This window comes from Falco rusticolus, chromosome 4, assembly GCF_015220075.1.
Source record: "Falco rusticolus isolate bFalRus1 chromosome 4, bFalRus1.pri, whole genome shotgun sequence".
In the NCBI taxonomy this organism is placed as follows: domain Eukaryota; kingdom Metazoa; phylum Chordata; class Aves; order Falconiformes; family Falconidae; genus Falco; species Falco rusticolus.
Genome location: NC_051190.1, coordinates 27830157 through 27847608, shown reverse-complemented (window position 1 = coordinate 27847608; position 17452 = coordinate 27830157). Strand labels below are relative to the sequence as shown.

Sequence of the window (17452 nt, the reverse complement as noted above, 5' to 3'; positions counted from 1 at the left end):
AGCCTGGCAGCTCAGGACCTAGACCACAGCTTGATGATTAAAACAAAGAAATACTCAGCAGCATTGGCTTTCAGAATCTAGCAGGGATGTGCCTTTAATCAGACAGAGAGACCCTGGTGTTACATACAGGCACACTGAGGGATGAAGAACAGATGCAATGGAGTCTGTTTTCAGATTTCCATAACAAGTGTGTGTCAGGAGCTGGCAGCTATGAAGACATGTGGCATATGCTGGGTATGTCTGTGCCGCGCCCTGCCCAGGAAGCTGTTTCTTTCGTGAGAGCTCCTCTGATGAGTTACAGACACCAGTAATGGACAGAGCTGCTGTCTTGGGGATGCAGAGGAAGCTCACCTTGACCATTCCTCCTTGTGGGCTCAAAACTGCTGGTGCTGCGCTGTGGCAGTCAGTCCAAGCGAGGAGTTGCCCACAAAGTCGCAGCTTCTCAGCGCGAGGCTGATGCCAGGAAAGACACGGTGGAAGGAGGGTGGTTACCATCTGCTGGGTCATGCCAGCAATTCACAGCTGGGCACTTTCCTCCTGTGCCCAGCCGTCTCAGTCCTGCAACAGCTTGTGCTTTACAGTCGAGCTCTCTGAACAGAGGTGAACAAAGAGAGTCCCAGCTGCTGCGCGAGCACGCAGCTCACACAGATCGTAGTCATGGGCCCACTCCACGCTGCCCCACCGCTGAATCTGGAAAGGAGGAACAGTCGGTTCAGAACTGGATTATACATAGAGCTGCTCAGCAACTCTCAGCCTGCCTTTTCATGTTTATGAAACATGGGTAGCCCCCCAGGAGCTGTGCTGATCACTGATTACTGGGGCAGGGGGATCTCCGGACGAGTTCAGTGGAATGACATGCTTCATCTGTACTGGGGTCTGAGGCAGCGTCCCTTAAAGGGAGGATGAAAAGATTCTCATCAACTTCAGCCACTTTGAGGTCAGGGAGAGCTTCACGCCAGGCCAATTTCCAGCAAGCAAGTTATTAGCTTGGTGTCTACTAAGGCCTCCAGGCTGGATAACCCACAGCAAGAGAAGCCAGCCACGACTTTGCAGTTCAGATCAGAGAGGAAGAAAAGTAGCCATTTGGGTTCTGCAGAAAGAAACTGGCAGCCCCAGGAGCACACTGGGCTGCTGCACCCGTGACGTTACTCTACAGCGGCACACTCCAAACTCTCTCAAATGGGGAGACTGGCAGAGTGGAACCTCTCCTGCAATACACTTCCCTTGCCAGTTACTTGTGGTGGGAGATGCATTTGTCATGCTGAGATTATTGCTATTTGAATTATAGGGCTGTTTTGTAATAAAATTTACCTGGTATTCTTCCTCCAGGCGAGACAGAAGCACAGCTTTCTCTACTGTAATGTGCCTGTCAATCAGACCCATGGACAGAATCAGAGATTTCAGCTGGGTGATTACATATTCTATACCTGGAAGGGAATAACCCAAAACAAACAAGATTCATCGTTGTTTTCTGCAGCATTACAGCAGCATCTTCACATGCTCTGAAGAGCCAGTCAGGGTGTGGTGCCTCCTTAGGGAGGTCACGGGGCCAGTGATCCTCACACTTGCATCTGGGCACTTACACATCAGATCTGCAGTTAACAGCAAACACAAAGCACTGTTCTGGCCACCGTCACTGCAGTGACAAAGGTTACGCCTTGGAAACCGCCTCCTTTTATTCCACAAACCTTCCTTGTGCAAAGGGAAGAGATACACATCCAGGCCCGAATATTCTGGAGCTCAGCTCAAAGTCCAGGGTGAGAGGGACTTGTACACACTTGGTGCTAAAAGAGCTGTCCACATCTATAACCACTCCTACAAAAACACTGTGCAAATGTGTGTGGTGTGCCGTGCCCTGGGAGAACTGTGCCAGCAAAGGACACAGCTGCTGGGCTCAGCTGATAAAACAGAGCTCTTTTCTGCCATACCACCAGCTACTGGCTTGCAAGACACCCGTCTTCAGGGAAGAAAAGCAAGTGCCTGATGGCTGAGAGACCTGAGCAAATCCCACAGGCACACACAGCCAGGAGGAGGAAAGGGCTCAAAACTCTTAGCTGCTGAGTACTCATGGTTCAGCTCAAGCTGACATGGAGATGCCCGCACATGGACAGGGTCTAAGGAAGGAACGAACTGAAATCAGACTTGCTTGACACTACCGGTCTAGGCCAGACCCTGGATTTCAGGTTTAAAGTCAACGAGCTGCCCAGAGGCTCCCCTTCCCCAGGGAGGCATATGCCTTTCCCTTCCAGCCTGCCTGAGCATTATAAATCATGAGGAAAAAAAAAAAGGGGTTTTGCAAGCCCTGTCCCAGGAATCAACACTTAATTTCCCATAGCTGCAGAGCCAGGGGGGTTTATGAGTTTCACTGTCTGCTGCTCATTCAAGCCTTGCATTTAAGGACTTGAGCAAAGCAAGCATTACTTCATTTCTTTCAGTGTCATTCACCAGTATCAGATAAGATCAAGTGGGCTACAAGGGTGAAAGAGTGAGGACACTGCACAGAACCATGAGCACCTGGAGTACTAAAGCCCATTTCTTTTCCTGGTAAGAAAGCTGGGGATGAAGTCACTAGAAGGTTTGGCATTAAGGAATTTATTTGTGCTAGGGCAGAGCAAACAGCTTGCGAGCCAGCGCAGTCAGATCCTGAACTGACTGTGAACTTAGTGGCACTAAAAGGAGAACCCCTACCCATGACAAATACAGCCGAGGGACTGGCCTGCAGATTTAAAACGTAAACCTCAACACTCTGATTATCTCAGCACATCATCTGGAGAGGAAAACCAGTAGTCACTCTTTGGCCCGGTGGAGAGGAACCGCTTCTTCCACTGGCACAGCCCAAGCAGATGGCTCCCCAGCCCAGCCCCTCTCACCTTGCAGGGCCCACATGTTGTAGGATGCCAGATGGCTGACAAAGGTCTCCTTGGTGCTGGCTGGGATGTTGGGCCCCAGGATGCTGGTTGAGGAGCCAATTGACACATTGTACCTGGAACGATCACCCAGCCCCTCAGAAAAGCACAGGGCTCATGGACCTTGCGGCTCTGACAGGCACAAGCACTATAGCTCCTGGCCTCAGCAGGGCAGGGTACAAGCAGACAGAAACATCTCTGATTTCTTACCTTTTCTCAGCCCAGGTGACAATGGGATCCCATTCATTCTTCTGCAGCTCTGCCAAGGCGGCTGGCTCCTCCACACGATAGCTAGGACATTGCAGGACAAAACCACTCTGGATATTCGCTCCCAGGCTGCTCCCTATCAGGCTGGGGGACACCTCTGGGATGGAAGCTGCCTGCCACCAGACCACAGCAAGAGGAACAAAGGCAGTGGCAGCAGTGACTGGGAACAATCCCCTCACTCTTCCCCAGATTAAGTAATCTGAGCTGCCTGAACTCAGGCAAAGGAGCATTGGGGACTGGGCTGACAGATCCCCTGAGCCCTTTCAAAGATACTTTCTTTTCCCCAAGGAGATCTTCATTTCCTGCTGCTCCTGCCCTTGCCCAGCATGGAGGCATCCAAAATAGTTCAACAGAACCCCATTCTCCCTCGTGGGTGCATGGACTTCTACTAGGTTTGCAAATGTAGGACTGTCCTAAAGTAATTCAAATCCTCAGGCCAAAATGAGAACAGATCAGGCTCCTGCCATAGCTGGGTTACAGTAGACATTTTCCTTCACTTCCCCCAACCACCTTTCTGAAAACAACACTGCAACAAGACAACCTCGCCTTTGTGCCAGTGGGGCCCCCATCTCGTACCAGACAGTGTCAGTCTCCAGGAACTTCACAGCTGCACGGATCAGCTGCATTTTGTTTCGCTGCGTGGGATTGTCCAGCGCTGTGTTGCACAGTGTGGTCTGCAGGATAAAGGCAGTTTAAACCGCTGTTACTCAAGGTTTGGGGAAGCAGTAGTTCCCATTGCACAATGCCAGGAAGAAGCAGAGGAATTTGTGGCAGACAAAGAACCGAGGGGTGCAACTAAAGCAAGGTGCAGGACCAGAACATGGCTTGTGTAACAGGAATCTTCTCACTGGTTTCAGAAGCCTCAAGAGCTGGCGTATCAAGCACCAGGAAAGAGGGCTCACAGACTGCTCCAGAGCTCATAGTTTCCTCTTGCCCCTTGCTATCCCAAATAACACTGTCCAGCCTCTTCTAAAGTCCTCCCAGTCTTCCCCCTAGACAGTCACCCAGCCAGTATCTAACTGCCCTCACAACTGCAAGGTTCTCCCCAGTGGCCAGCAGAAGTCCCGACCTCTTGGGCCTGTTTCCCTGGGCATTAGGACAACCATGCTCTCACCATGTTCTCCGTTTGGAGACTGTTCTCACACCTACACAGTCACGCTTATTTTAGAGTAAGCCATGCCAACTCTACTGCAAGTACTCAGGAGAGCTGGCTTGGGGGCATGATGCAGAAGGAAGCATTCTCAGGAGAATCTCATCTCATGCATCCCAGTGCAAGGCTTACACCCCAAAGCTGTTCTCAACCCTTGCTCTGGAATCCATTCTGCCAGCTGGAAAAGCCCTCACCAGGTGGCAGTGGCCTGCAAACCCACCTTTAGCCCCCAGTATTTCTATTCCCAGTCTTTAATCCTGATTTCCTTGACCTGACTGCTCCCAGCACACTGCATTCTGCCCTGCCAAGGCCTTGGTGTCCCAACCTGCCATGCTCACCAGGTGCATAGTGTAGAACTTGATGGTGTCTTTCTGGGAGTCCCACTCTGTTGCCACTGCAATGGCCAAGGCCTCACTGGGGACAGTGAAGAGCTTGGCCTGGGGTGTTTTCAGCTTTCGGTGGTCCAGGTTTATTTCAAAGCCTCCTGGGGAATCAGAGTAGAAATCCTGGGGGATCAAAGAGGAGCAGGCACTAAGGAACAACAGACAACCCCACAGTGGGAGCAGATTCAGAGCTGGAGCTGATGGGAGCCAGGGACCAGAGATACTCAAGTTTTCCACCATGATTTGGACATACTTGGTCTTGGAAGCTGTTTCCCACCACACAGCTTTGCTACAGATGAGGAAAGAGCACAGCAGTCTGGTGACAAATACCCAACTCGCACAGCCTGGGTTACAGGTGTTGCTCCTGCTGAAGCAGTGTGGGGTGGTAACGCCCATCTGGGGGACCAGCCCCTCCATCCTCTCCTGGCAGCCATACTCACCTTCTCCTTGCGAGATGCTCACATTCTGGTAAAACCGTTTCCTCTCTGGGGACAAAAACAGAGCCAGTCAGAGGGCAGTCAGAGGAGGTTTGGTCCCTTCCCCTGCTCCCCATCACAGCCCAGAGCACATGGAGCCCTTGGTGCTGTTGAGGTGCAAAAATCCAGCCCAGTCCAAGCACTACACCACTGCAGTGAGCTCCCACCGTACAGGGGAAGCGTCATGAAACTGGTGAAAACCACAGTGCTGCTGTGCACAATCAGCAAGTGAACGGGACCAGCTTGCCTTCTGCCAGGCTGGGGTCTCAGCTTCCTGTGAACTGGGCTGCACCAAGTTTCTACAGCCTGGCAGGAGCGGTTTCCAGAGCGGACCTGCCCTAGCACTCCTGGAGTTTTGCTTTGCAGTCAGTCTTTCAAGATTCTCCCACTGTACTCACGTTTGACAAATTAATCTTTGTACTGCCTTGGCTAACTCTCTCTCTGCTTGTTCCATTTCAGAGCAGTAAGAAATCCAGCAGAGCCAAGTTAGAGGCAGGGCAGGGCACAGCAACCTCTTTCCACCCCCGATGATGACAAACCCACCCTGTGCCAGCCCACACGCTCTCCCTCAGTGCATCTCACTCATTCTCTGCTTTGACCTGCAGCTAATGCACCCACTGAAAGAATCACAGCTGCCAGCTCAGTGTGTGCAGGGGCAGGACCAGGATGCCATTCCCCTCACCGTGACTGCCCACAGAGGCAAGTTCATTGCCGGCACACACAGTAACAGCTGGATGGTGTTGGGGACATGGTGCACACACTGCAGCATGCCACTGAGTCACCAGGGCAGGAATCACGTCCTGCAGCTGCCTCCAGCCCACACATCCCAGCTCCAGCTGGGGAGTATGCCTGCTCCACCAGCAAGGTGAGCCTGAGGGAACCGCAGGTCTCTGTTTTAAGAGCAGCCTCCTTTCCTACCAGCACTGTTGCATGCACTCCCAACACCTGAGAGCCAGACTACACGTGATGCGAAGGCTCATATCCCTCACACAAGGCAGGAAGAATCTACAAGCCATTCCCCTGACAACAGCCACCAGATCGTAAATCCTGAACCCATAAATCTGCCTCGCGAAGGGTGAGGCAAGCAGGCCAGGCTGCAGGTCTGTTATTCTAGGCTAAAAAAAGCACATTCCCCCTGGAGAAATGGAAGAGGATTTGCTCAGGCTCAAAGACCTGCAAGCTTCAGGGCCTCAGAAAACACCACGCTGTTAAGGAACAGCTCTAAAAAAAGATTAATGTATGCGTACCCCAGAGGAGTCCTGAGTCACATTGGTGGGCTCCCAATACCCCGTGATGAGTCACTGCGACTCTGCAGCCTCACCTCAGAGAGAACCAGCCTAATTTTACTGTCCTCAAACCCACACGTTTCCAGCAATATCTGTGGAAGGGATACGTGGCCCAGAACGTGCCTGAACCGCCCTGGCTGGGTCCCATCCCCCCCCAATCCCTGAAAAGCAGCAAAACACAAAAGCAAGTACAGCCAACCGCCACGCTGCGGGCTGGGCCGTGCCGCCAGCGAGCCCCGACGCTGAGCACCCGCCAAGGCCGGGAGAAGGGGGCGCGGGGGGGGCGGACCCAGCCACCCAAAGCGCTGACGGGCCTGGGGGCGCCGGGCCCCGCGGGGCTGCGCTGGAACGGCTGCCCGCCCGCCTCCCGCGCTCCCACCCGCCCCCAGGGCGCTCAGCCCAGCCCCTCCCCGGCCCGGGGTGACCTTGGGAGGTGTCACCGCCGCGGAGGGGTCCCCAACGGGACAGGGGCAGGGCCCCCCGAAGGGGGCTGGAGTCGCCCCAACGCTCCCTCACCTCCCAGCGGGGCGTAGGCCCGGCCCCCACCCGGCCCCAGCGGGCCGCTCCCGACAGCGGTAGGAAGCGGGCGGGGGAGCGGGGAGCGGCCCCGCAGCAGCCGGCAGCAGCCGCGCCACATCGCACCGAGGAACGAGGAACCGCCACCCTCCCTGCCCGCCTCAGCGCGGCTCGGCGGGCGCCGCCATGTTACCGCGGCAGCAGCCAATCCGCGCCGCGAACGCGTTTTGCCCCTTCGCCCGCCCCGTCCCATCCTCGGCGGGGCGGGCCACAAAACTGCGCTTCCCAGCAGCGCCCGCGGCCGCGCCTGCCGGGAGGAAGCGCGTGCCCTGCGCCGACGGCCAATCGGCGCTCGGTACCGCCCCTCCGCGGCGCCCGCGAGGGCCAATGGGAGCGCGCGGAGGCGCTGCCGGGAGGCCCTGAGCCAGGCGGCGGCGGCCTCGGCGTGCGCGGAGCCGAGCGGAGCCGAGCGGGCGGCGCCCCCGGCCGCGCTCGGCCCCGGCCACGCTGGCGCCCGGGGACCCTCCCGAGATGCCGGTGCGGAGCGAGCGGTGCCGTGCGGGCGGTGCGGCGGGCTCGGCCTCCTCGGCGTCCTCCGGGGCGGCCGCCAGCAGTCTGGTGCCGCCGCCCCCCATCAACACGGCGCAGCCCGGCGTGGCCACCTCGTTGCTCTACAGCGGCGCCAAGTTCCGCGGGCAGCAGCGCAGCAAGGGCAATGCCTACGAGGTGGAGGTCGTCATGCAGGTGAGGGGCCGGCCGGCGGCCGCCCACACCCCCCGGGGCCCGACGGGGCCCCGCTCTCCTCAGGCCGCGGTCGCCGGGTCCGTCCCGCCGGGCCCCTCAGGCCGCGGTCGCCTCGCCGGTTCCCTCCCAGGCCCTAAAACTGCCGCCGCCCGGTTTCCCGGCCCCTCAGGTCCGGGCGCTGGTTCTCTTCCCTCGGCTGCCGCCGGCCTCCCTGCGCTCCTTCCCTTCAGGCCCCAGTTGTGCCCCCCTTCCCCCGGCGCGGGTCGCTGCCAGCCCTCCGCCGGTTCCCTCAGGACCAGCGCCTGGTGTGTGTCCCATCCCCAGCGTCCTAGCGAGGCCTGTGGAGGAGGTGGGGAGACCCCTTTCCTTTAGTCCCAGCATCCCACTTCCCCTCAGCCCCAGCAAGGTGGGACCGGGGTGGCGGAGGCCTCAGCAGGAGGCTTCCCCCAGGCTTGGAATGGCCTGTAGTACCTGCCCCGCTCGCCTCTGACCTGGCAGTGCCTCCCTGCAATACCTCTGGTTCCATCAAGCCCAGTAATGACTGCGGGTCCTCAGGCTCTGGCGATATCTCTGCCCCCCGTGCACTCTGCCTTCCTTTCATCATTGGGGAGAAGACCCTGTCTTTTTCCCTTCAGACCCCAGGAGAGACTCCTTTCTCTCAGACCCAGTGAAGTCCAAGGCCACGCCCTTGCTCCCTTCCCCTCAAACCCTGCGAAGGGCCCACTGCACTCAAGCTGTTCCCCCTCATCTTTTTTCCCTGTTCCCACTGGGCCTGGCAAGGTTTGTAACCTGGGATTCCTCCCTCATTCCCTTCGGGCTATGGAGTGGCCGTGCACCTCCATGCCACAGGGTGGAAGGGTAAGAGCCCAGCTTAAGAGTGGGTGGTGTCCGGGGATGTCTCTACCAGCGGGACAGCCTGCATTTCAGTCCTGGCTGGAAATCAGCAGGGATCCCAGTCCCTGGCTGGCTGGCAGAGCATGGCTCAGCTGGCCCAGGGACCCAGGGTTCCCTATCCCTGGGGTGCTGGAGGCTGCCCTAGGCTGAGCAGGGAACCTGGGACAAAGTGCAGTGGTTTGTCTGTGGCAGGAATGCAGCCAGACAGCTGTTGTGCCCAGCTGTGGTGGGGAGTCGGGATGCTGGCTTGTGTGGCTTTTCCATTCCTCCCTGTAGTCATTGTCACACTGTGTGCTTTATTTTTAGTCCTAGGCATTGGCACAATAACTTTGGGCAGAGCTGGCGAGGTGTGGAGTCATTAGTATGCGGGCAAGCCAGACATCTGATACATGCTTTCCTATAGAGCACCCTGCGAGTCACAGCTTTGTTCCCAGTTTGGTGGCATGGGATCTGGGGAACCGTGGTTGAGCATGTAGCGAGTGCAGTGATGAAGCTTGACACATGTGCTGCTGTTGTGGAGTAGTGTCAGAGCCCCAGGGTCAGCAGATGGGGCAGCATTTGAACTGGACTGTGTTTTCATGTCCAGTCCTGCACTTGTCAACAGCACAAGCATACCTGGTTTGCTGTGGTGGGGACATCCTATGGCTGATCAGTTTCACTGCACGCTGCCTTCTCACAGGGGCTGGCGGTGGCTTTGTGCTTTGTGCTAAAAATGCTGCTGTTTCATGGGTGTCAGCTGAGAAGAGGTGGCTGCCCTCTCTCCCTGTGCTGAGCGCAGAGAAATGTTGCTTTTCTTTGATCACAGGTGGGGAAGATCCATCTTTTCATAGTTGATGTTTGTGCTTCCCCAAATAAGTCACTTCTTGTTTTGATAATGGATCTGGAGATGTCGGGGAAAAGCTTGGAAAATCCCCTGGTTTTAAATTCCCTGCTTGGAACAGACACAGCCCCCTGTTTAGTTTCTGCACAACAGAAGCAGCGAGATGCAGCCCTGTAACTCTTTCAAGGGTGTCATAAAAGCGTTCGATCTGGGCTTCCTTCAGAATGTATGAGACATCGTCTGGCTTCTGAGCAGGCTTTGGCATGTGCTGTGCCGCCAGACTGGGTTCTAGGCAGAGCGTACAGGTAGCATGTTAGAGAGGCATGGGTCAGGCCTGTTAAATAAGCAGATGGCAAAGCTTAGGGCCTTGCTTCCTTTAGCCTGAATTATCTCCAGTAAATAGATGCTTTTTACTCTTTTTCTTACCTGAACACCAGTTTGCTGGTGGCAGTTGACTGGTAAGTGTGAGGGCTGGGCTTATGTGTGATTCTGCCAGTGGTGCTTTCACTTGGAGAAAGCTGAGTCTGCTTCCTTGTGAGTGGGGAGCCGGGGGTTGTTACTGTTGGGGACTTCTGGGCAGAGGGTGCTGCCTCGGTGTGCTGGAGCTGGAAGCAGGCAGGGTGTTGTCAGGCCTGGGATGTGGGGGCTTTCAGAGGTGAGCTGACCTGTAAATGATCTTTCTGAGTGGTTCCCAGGTGTGGGGAAGGGCTGCCCCTGTGAGCATTGGGCAGTAAGCTGCACTGTCTGTACTGGCTGAAGCTGAAATCAGCCTTGGAGGGGTTAGAAACTGTTTTGGATCAGTGGGGTGCCTTTATGCTCATGGTTGGACTTTGCGCTCTTTTCTAGCATGTGGATATGGAAAATTCCTATCTCTGTGGATACTTGAAGATTAAAGGCCTTACAGAGGTGAGTGTTAACTGCAAAACAACAAGAAAAGGTGCTGTGTAAAGGCTTTTCTTTTTCCTGGTGGGGTGGGAGAAGCTGCCACCAGAAATAGGAAGTGGAGGGATTGAGCGTACAGTAGATTTAACCACTAAATTGTTTAATAGCTTCAGTCTGTTGTTCTTGGCATGTCAAGCAAGTACGGTGGGCCTTGATGGGAGTCCTGAACAAGGAAGGCTTATCTGGCATACCTTAAGGTCTGAGCAGAACCAAATCTGACCCTGCAGTCAGCTTTAGGCACTCTACCAGTGGTGGTGTGTTGCTGAAAGTAAATAAACCAGGACCTGAACAGTCAGATCTTTGCATACTTCCTTCGCTATCCATTCTCTAAGATTGCTGGTAATGTCAGACAGTCAGTGAGAACTGTCTCCCAGGGGTGATGATGCTTTCAGCTGTAGCGCACCGCATGTCTGTCGTTACATGGGAGTGCTTGGAGAGGTTTGCTCTCTCCAGCTGAGTCTGCTGTTCCCTGCCTGTGTTCTCCTAATTCGGTGCCAATGTGAAGCACCTTTTCCTGTGGTGGGGTGGCTTAATCCAGCTCTTGAGCTTTGTAGCACTTGTGCAGCAATGGCTGAGGGGCAGTGCTGGCTGTAAATGGTCACTTGTGATTGTCCAGCTGGGAGCTTCCCTGCAGTCCAGCTCTGGTGCGGCTCCTGCTGGTTTCATGAACGTGAATAGAGAGGCTGGAATAAGAGGGTGGAGGCTGTGCATGCGAGTCAGACTTTTAAAAGGTGTGGGGCAGGACGAGTCAGTGTGCTGCTTGGAGGCATGGGAGCACTGGCCTGGGATTGCCTGAAGCTCTCGCTCTGAGATGCTGCTTTTTGCTGAGCGCATGCACCTCATCTGCATTTGAGTTTCTGTCTCTAGATGACAAACCTTCTGACCTCTCATTTGTGTGTCTCTTCTCTCCTAGGAGTACCCAACCCTCACCACTTTCTTTGAAGGCGAAATAATCAGTAAAAAGCATCCTTTCTTAACGCGCAAGTGGGATGCTGATGAAGATGTGGATCGTAAACACTGGGTAAATAAATCTGGGGGGCAGATAGGTGTCTGCAGTTCTGGCTGAGCAGCTGGTTTGGAGGTGAGGTGCAGCGTGTGCCCATGCAAGAGCTGCCAGAAGGGCCTGGAAACCTCTCCTTTTTGGGTGTCTCCCTCCTTCCACCGCTGGGATCTTTGCAGCACCCTTCAGGAGGCTGTTGGCTGTGATCCGTGATGAGGGAGGGGGCATCTTGTTTTCCACTTGCTGGCCCTGGGGCTGGAAGGGAGCAGGAGCAATCCCCATCTCTTGACCCCCTTAGGAGAATGTGCTCAGGATCAGGGCTGCAGCAGCCAGCTGGTTGCCTGGCTGCCTTGACCTTTACTGTTTTTTGCCAGACTTTGATGTTTATTATGTTTCCGTCAAAATATCTTCCTCTGGAAGTGTAGGAACTTCTCTAGCTGGGCTGGATATGGCTGTGGGTGACTGGCAGTCCTTTGAGCTGCCCTGTGCTAGTCCTGGGTGTGCGTTTAGCACTGCTCTGAGGGAAGAGCAACCCCTTTGGTGAGGATGGTCCTTTTCTGTAGCAGTTTTTCCCTCCTAAATAGCAGCTGGCACTAGTGAGCTCTACTGGTATAAGCATCCTGGTTTTTTCTTTTCTTTTTTGTTTCAGGGGAAGTTCCAGGCTTTTTACCAGTATGCAAAAACATTTAACTCTGATGACTTTGATTATGAGGATCTGAAAAATGGGGACTATGTCTTCATGAGATGGAAGGTAAACTCCACATGACTCCTTCTCTGATGTGCTGCTTACAAACGACTGACAGAGGCTTGTGGTGCCTGAAAGCTTTTTCAGCAATGATGGTTTAATGACACATCTCACCCTACCAACCTCGTAACCCACCATAGTTGCAAATTCCAATGTGACTCCTGTCTAGCCAGCTAATTGCATCCTTAAGGGCTGCAGTCGTGGCTAAAAACACAACAGGAAAATCTGGCTTGGTGGTGATCCAGAGGATGAGAGAATTGGTGTCTCCAGTCCCTGTGCAGGGCCTGGGTGTTTGATGCAAACTGGACAGTCTGCACATTTCTGTACTGTAGCTGGATTGGTTCCTCCCTCTTTATGTGAGCCTTGTGCAGCTGCCAGGGGAGGAAGTTGTAGGGTCACAGAATGGTTTGTGTTGGAAGAGATGGCTGAAGATTGTCTAGTACAGCTGCTCCACCATGAGCAGGGACATCTTTCACTAGACCAGGTTGTTCAGAGCCCTGTCCAACCTGGCCTTGAATATTTTCAGGGGCAGGGCATCTGCCACCTCTCTGGGCAATGTGTGCCAGTGCCTCACCACTCTCACAGTAAAGAATTTCTTCCTTACATCTAATCTAAATCTGCCCTCTTTTAGTTTAAAACTGTTACCCCTTGTCCTGTTGCTACAGGCTCTGGTAAAAAGTCTCTCTGCACCCTTCTCATAAGCCCCCTATAAGTAAGTACTGAAAGGCTGCAATAAGGTCTCCCTGGAGCCTTCTCTTCGTCATCGGGCAGCTCCAATTCCTGATTTTGCAATTGGCTTCTGATTTGCAGGGGGAAGGTATTGAACTGAAATTGATCCTGTGCACTCTTAAAACTGGTTCTGTTCTCAGTTGTCTGTTTCCCTGTAAGATGCCTACAGTGGCAGGTGGTGAAAGAACATGCTGGTCTGTGGTTTGGGCTGCTGCGAGTGCAGGGAGTGCTGGGGCAGGAATGCCTTCGTGTTAACGGGTGCCAGTAGTCAGTTTGGGAGGGCAGGGCAGGGGGGTTGTATTTGACCGACATTTTAAAATGCAGTCTGTTTTGTGTACAGGAACAGTTCCTAGTCCCAGATCACACTATCAAAGACATCAGCGGTGCTTCCTTTGCTGGTTTCTATTACATCTGCTTCCAGAAGTCAGCAGCATCTATAGAGGGCTATTACTACCATAGGAGTTCAGAATGGTAAGGAAGCTTTCCTTCCTCCTGCGGACTGAAGGGTGGCTCCTCAAACCAAGCCGTGACTCCTCTTCTGTTTGTCTGCAGCCTTGGGAGTGTCCAGGCAGTGCTTCTCTGGGCTGGGAAGGAGATTCAGTCTGGTGGCTGGACCTCGGGGCAGAAGGGAGGGCTTTTGTGCCACGCTTGGCCAGAGCAGTCTAGTGCAGTCCATTTGTGTGCTCTGAAGTGCTGCCCTTTTTACATGGCGGGGAATAATTGGGCTGGCAAGGTGGAGCAGGAGAGGTGCAAGGTCTGGAGGTGCGTTGTGGCCCAGCGAAGCAATGGTCTGGTGCAGCAGTGAGGTACGTTGGGAGGCAGACACCAGCTGTGGTTCACTAGAAGCATCCCTCCAGAAGCCTTGTCTCCAGTGCAAACACTCGCAGGGCTTGCCTGCTTCTGCCCTCCTGTGAGGATAGGCAAGTGTAGGGCAGCTTGATATAGTGAGCAGGGTTGCACTCCCTCAGCTTATGCTCTGCTCAGTGATTCAAGCTTCAAGCTTCTCCATGACTTGGCCCTCACATGTAACAGCTTGGCTGTTGTTCCCTTCAGGCAGAAATCTTGTTAGGCCAGTGCTTTGTAGTCCAAGGTCCTTGGGGTGTTGCTGTAAGACAAGGGAATGGTCCAAGTTAATTGGTTGATTTCTTGTTAGAACCAGCCATCTGACAAGTAGCTGTGGAAAGCTCTTTTCCCTCTGACAGCCTTGGATATTTGTCTTACACAGCAAGTGAATCTGTGGGGTGGCTAGAAGCTCTTGGGGGGGGGGGGGGGGGGGGGGGGGGGCGGGGAGGGAAGCTACCTGGGAGGCTTTCAGACGCATCCCCTCAAGCTAAGCTTTGAAAGACCTGAGTGCAATTTGCAGTTGTAGCAAACACTGTTTGAACATGAAAGTCATTGAACTTCAAAAGGTGTCCAAAAACCACAGTCAGCCCACCTCAAACACAGCCTGGCTGCAAGTAGCTCAGAGGCACGGGAATGGAAATGAGGAGCGATGCCAAGTCCTCACAGGGTTTTGGCACTGTGGGTAAGTGGGTGTTGGGTGCATGAACACGTCCGAGGTTTGACTCTTGAGACTGTATAGGGGGAGAGAAGAGCCAGCCACCAGGATGTCTGCACTGTGGCCTGCCAAACAGGAGCCATTAGTGCTAGGGGAGTTCTCTTGCTCTATGTAATCCTCTTATCCATATTTTCCTTCCGTCCCAGGTATCAGTCATTGAATTTAACTCACGTTCCTGAGCACAGTGCTCCTATCTACGAATTCCGATGACAGCTGTCCAGAACTGATACTGCACAGAAGAAAACCGGGCAGGAGAGCATGGCCTGCCAGGAGAACTGTGTCCCTGTTGGAGCACGGGAATGCACGCTTCTCTCCTGCCCCTCGGACTCACGAGAGAGAGCCTGAATGTTAACTCACTCAGCCCGAGGAGTGTGGCTGCTGGAGCTTGATTCTCCCTCCTGTCGAGTGGCGATTTGATCTTTAATCTGGTTTTAAGCTACCTTTAAATGCACTTTCTTATTGCACAGCTAGTTTCTCTATCACTGAAGTTTCTCCCGGCTCTCCTCTGGAAGCTGTTTCTCAGTAGCTGGAATCAGTGGTCTGTCCTCCAAGTAATAAGAAAATATAAGCTCGGTGCTTATATTTTCATTGTTACGGCCTGATAATGGGTTGAAATCGCCAGGACTCAGGTTTGTGGCCCAGATTGCCAGCTCTGATGCTCCCAGAGCCGGGACCCATGTGTGAGGCTCTGCTTGGCAGAGAGCTGCTCGGCTGCAGAGTCTGTTGGGGGAGTGTTGGCTGAGACAGATAAGGCTTGAATGAGTCTTTGCTTTGCGCTGGCTAATGAGGTTAGCCGGAGCTGCAGATCTTTCAGGAACGCCAGCCCTTTGGAGCTGGGAGCTGTTCCGGTGTCTGGATACGCCACTGGGAATTAATTTGACGTATGGACTTCCAGGCTCTCAGTAAAGTGGATCTGAACTCTGCTTATAGGTGTATATTTGCTCTTTACTTAAGTTAAGGGTAAAAAAGAAAAAAAAAAAACGGAAAAAAAAAAGACTTCTATTAAAAAAAATATATATTTTTATGGTTCCTTTTCCAAAGGACCCTATGGCAAGTGCACAAGTACTCGACTACATTTTACCGTTTTCACATTGAAAACCAGGAATGTCTGTGTTAGTTTTTATATACATGTATGTAATCAGCTAGCCGCTTTGGGAAAGTAATGGGAGTGCAAGTGTTGAGCAGCATTGCAGGGACAAGCTCTGGGAATGTTCAGCATTTGTACTTGCTCTTCATACTTCACCAACACCACTGCTTGATACCTTTCTACAAGGCAGAAAAAAAAAAAAACGGAAAAAACCCAACAACCGACAACCCCCGCCCTCCCCCTCCCCCCCCCCCCAGTAGCTCTCCTCTGACTTTGAAACGTTTCAATGGATATAACTTAAGGCTTGTGTGCCAAAGTGTGTGTGTATGGCCGTGTGGTTTTTTTTTTTAAAGACATTTTAAAAATTGGCCTTGGTTGTATATTTAATGTGACAGTCCCACCTGCAGGGCTTTTGTGAAGAGTTTAGTTTGCATTTTCCTGGCTGTTTTAAAAAGAACCCCATTGAAGCTGGCTTGTGTCATGCGCTAACCTGGTGGGTGTTGAGGGCGGGTTTGCTGCCTGGGAGAGGAAAGCGAAGCCTCTGCCTGCCTAGCGCCAAGGTGGTTTGGGTTTTCTTCTTTTTAACTAACTTTTCTTCCTATCTGCATAGTGTCTGTCTGGTTTATTGCAGCAGCTGAATTGCTAGTTTAAGCCTTAACAAGAAAGTATTCAGGTCTCGGTGAGCCCATTTCTTCTATTCCGAGTAAGTAAGGATCTTGCACGATCGGAGAAGCGGCAGGGCTGGTCTCAGGAGGTGATGTGGAAGTCACCTGCCTTGTGTGCTGTTTGCTGCAGATGAATCCTTTTCCCCAGCACAAACGGAGAGACACCTGCTACAGCAGATGGGGGACACCTGGCCCTTGGTGGCCCCCTGCAATGAGGGAAGCATGTGTCATTGCCCTGGCCGTGGCAGGTAGATTTGTAGAGTAGTGTGAAGGCAAGTGGGGTTGCGATTTGAGGTGTGGAGGGAGAGCAGCTACGAGCACAGCAGTTGGGAAGCAGATTCCCGTTTTATTCAGCTCTTCTTGGAGAAACTCTCCCTTTGGCAGTGGGGAGAGGAGCTTCCTTGCGAGGGTGCTGGGAGACATCCTGGTTTTAGTGGTGAAAGCTGGTGGTGCTGCTCTGCTGTGACCAAGCGTGGGGGCAAAGCCTCCTCCCAGGTGCTGTGTGGGCGCAGGGACCCAGCTCCCAGCGGCTCTTCACAGCCCTCCGGAGCCGTCTGTGTGCAATATTGGTGGCGGCACTGGTCTCCTTGGCTCCCCAGGGCTGTCAATGCCAGTGTGACACTTGGGTTTCTGACGTGATTTAGTTGAATTAACACTGTGGTCGTTGGCAGAAGCTGGGTTAGGAAGGGTCCTGGGGTTGTTTAATGTGTATAACTACTCCAAACCCTCTGACGTTTTTCTTTTGAGACTTGATATGTTGCGAGAAGGGTGGGGAAGGAGCATCCTGCTCTCTGCCTGTCTCCTTCCCACCATTCCAAAGCCAATTTTGGCTGAAATCCAAAACTGCCGGGGTGATGCCGCCCCGTGGGACGTGTCTGGTGGGTGCAGAGCAGGTCGTGGAGCAGAGAGGTTTGCCGGGGCTGGTGTTCAGAGCTTTCCTCCTCTAAGGCTTTTGTTTTGGTTTTTGTTTTCTTTTGACCTGTTGTTTGAGCTAAGGAGAGATGTTACGTATGTCGTGGTGTGGTGAGAGAGAGCCGACCGGGGGAGGATCTGGGGTGCGGAGGTAAGAGATGGGGTGTTTGGCCTTGGAATAGGCTGCGATGTCTCTTTTGACCCGCGCTGGCTGCAGAAGGGGGGTACCGTGGGCAGGCAGAGCAGGGGCTGAGGAGGCGTTTTGTGGAGCGATCGATGTCCAAATTAAACATGAAATGTATTTAAGAGATCTGTGTCTGCCTGTGTTTGTCGAGCAAAGCGCGTCTTGATTCTGGGGGGGAGAGCTGTGCT

At 53.6% G+C, this 17452-nt stretch overlaps 2 protein-coding genes across 2 annotated transcripts; one reads left to right on the top strand and one right to left on the bottom strand.

Moving 5' to 3' along the window:
- Positions 1-63: 63 nt before the first annotated feature.
- ATPAF2 (ATP synthase mitochondrial F1 complex assembly factor 2) lies at positions 64-7171 on the bottom strand. Its single transcript, XM_037386040.1, has 8 exons — positions 6985-7171; positions 5147-5191; positions 4662-4807; positions 3750-3847; positions 3117-3197; positions 2871-2983; positions 1312-1427; positions 64-690 (listed from the first exon to the last, which is right to left on the bottom strand). The coding sequence occupies exons 1-8, from the start codon at positions 7103-7105 to the stop codon at positions 553-555; spliced, it is 858 nt and encodes a 285-aa protein (XP_037241937.1). The 5' UTR covers positions 7106-7171; the 3' UTR covers positions 64-552.
- A 228-nt stretch (positions 7172-7399) lies between these two features.
- On the top strand, positions 7400-17390 carry GID4 (GID complex subunit 4 homolog). Its single transcript, XM_037386043.1, has 6 exons — positions 7400-7728; positions 10289-10348; positions 11298-11405; positions 12034-12135; positions 13199-13329; positions 14563-17390. The coding sequence occupies exons 1-6, from the start codon at positions 7516-7518 to the stop codon at positions 14624-14626; spliced, it is 678 nt and encodes a 225-aa protein (XP_037241940.1). The 5' UTR covers positions 7400-7515; the 3' UTR covers positions 14627-17390.
- Positions 17391-17452: the final 62 nt, after the last annotated feature.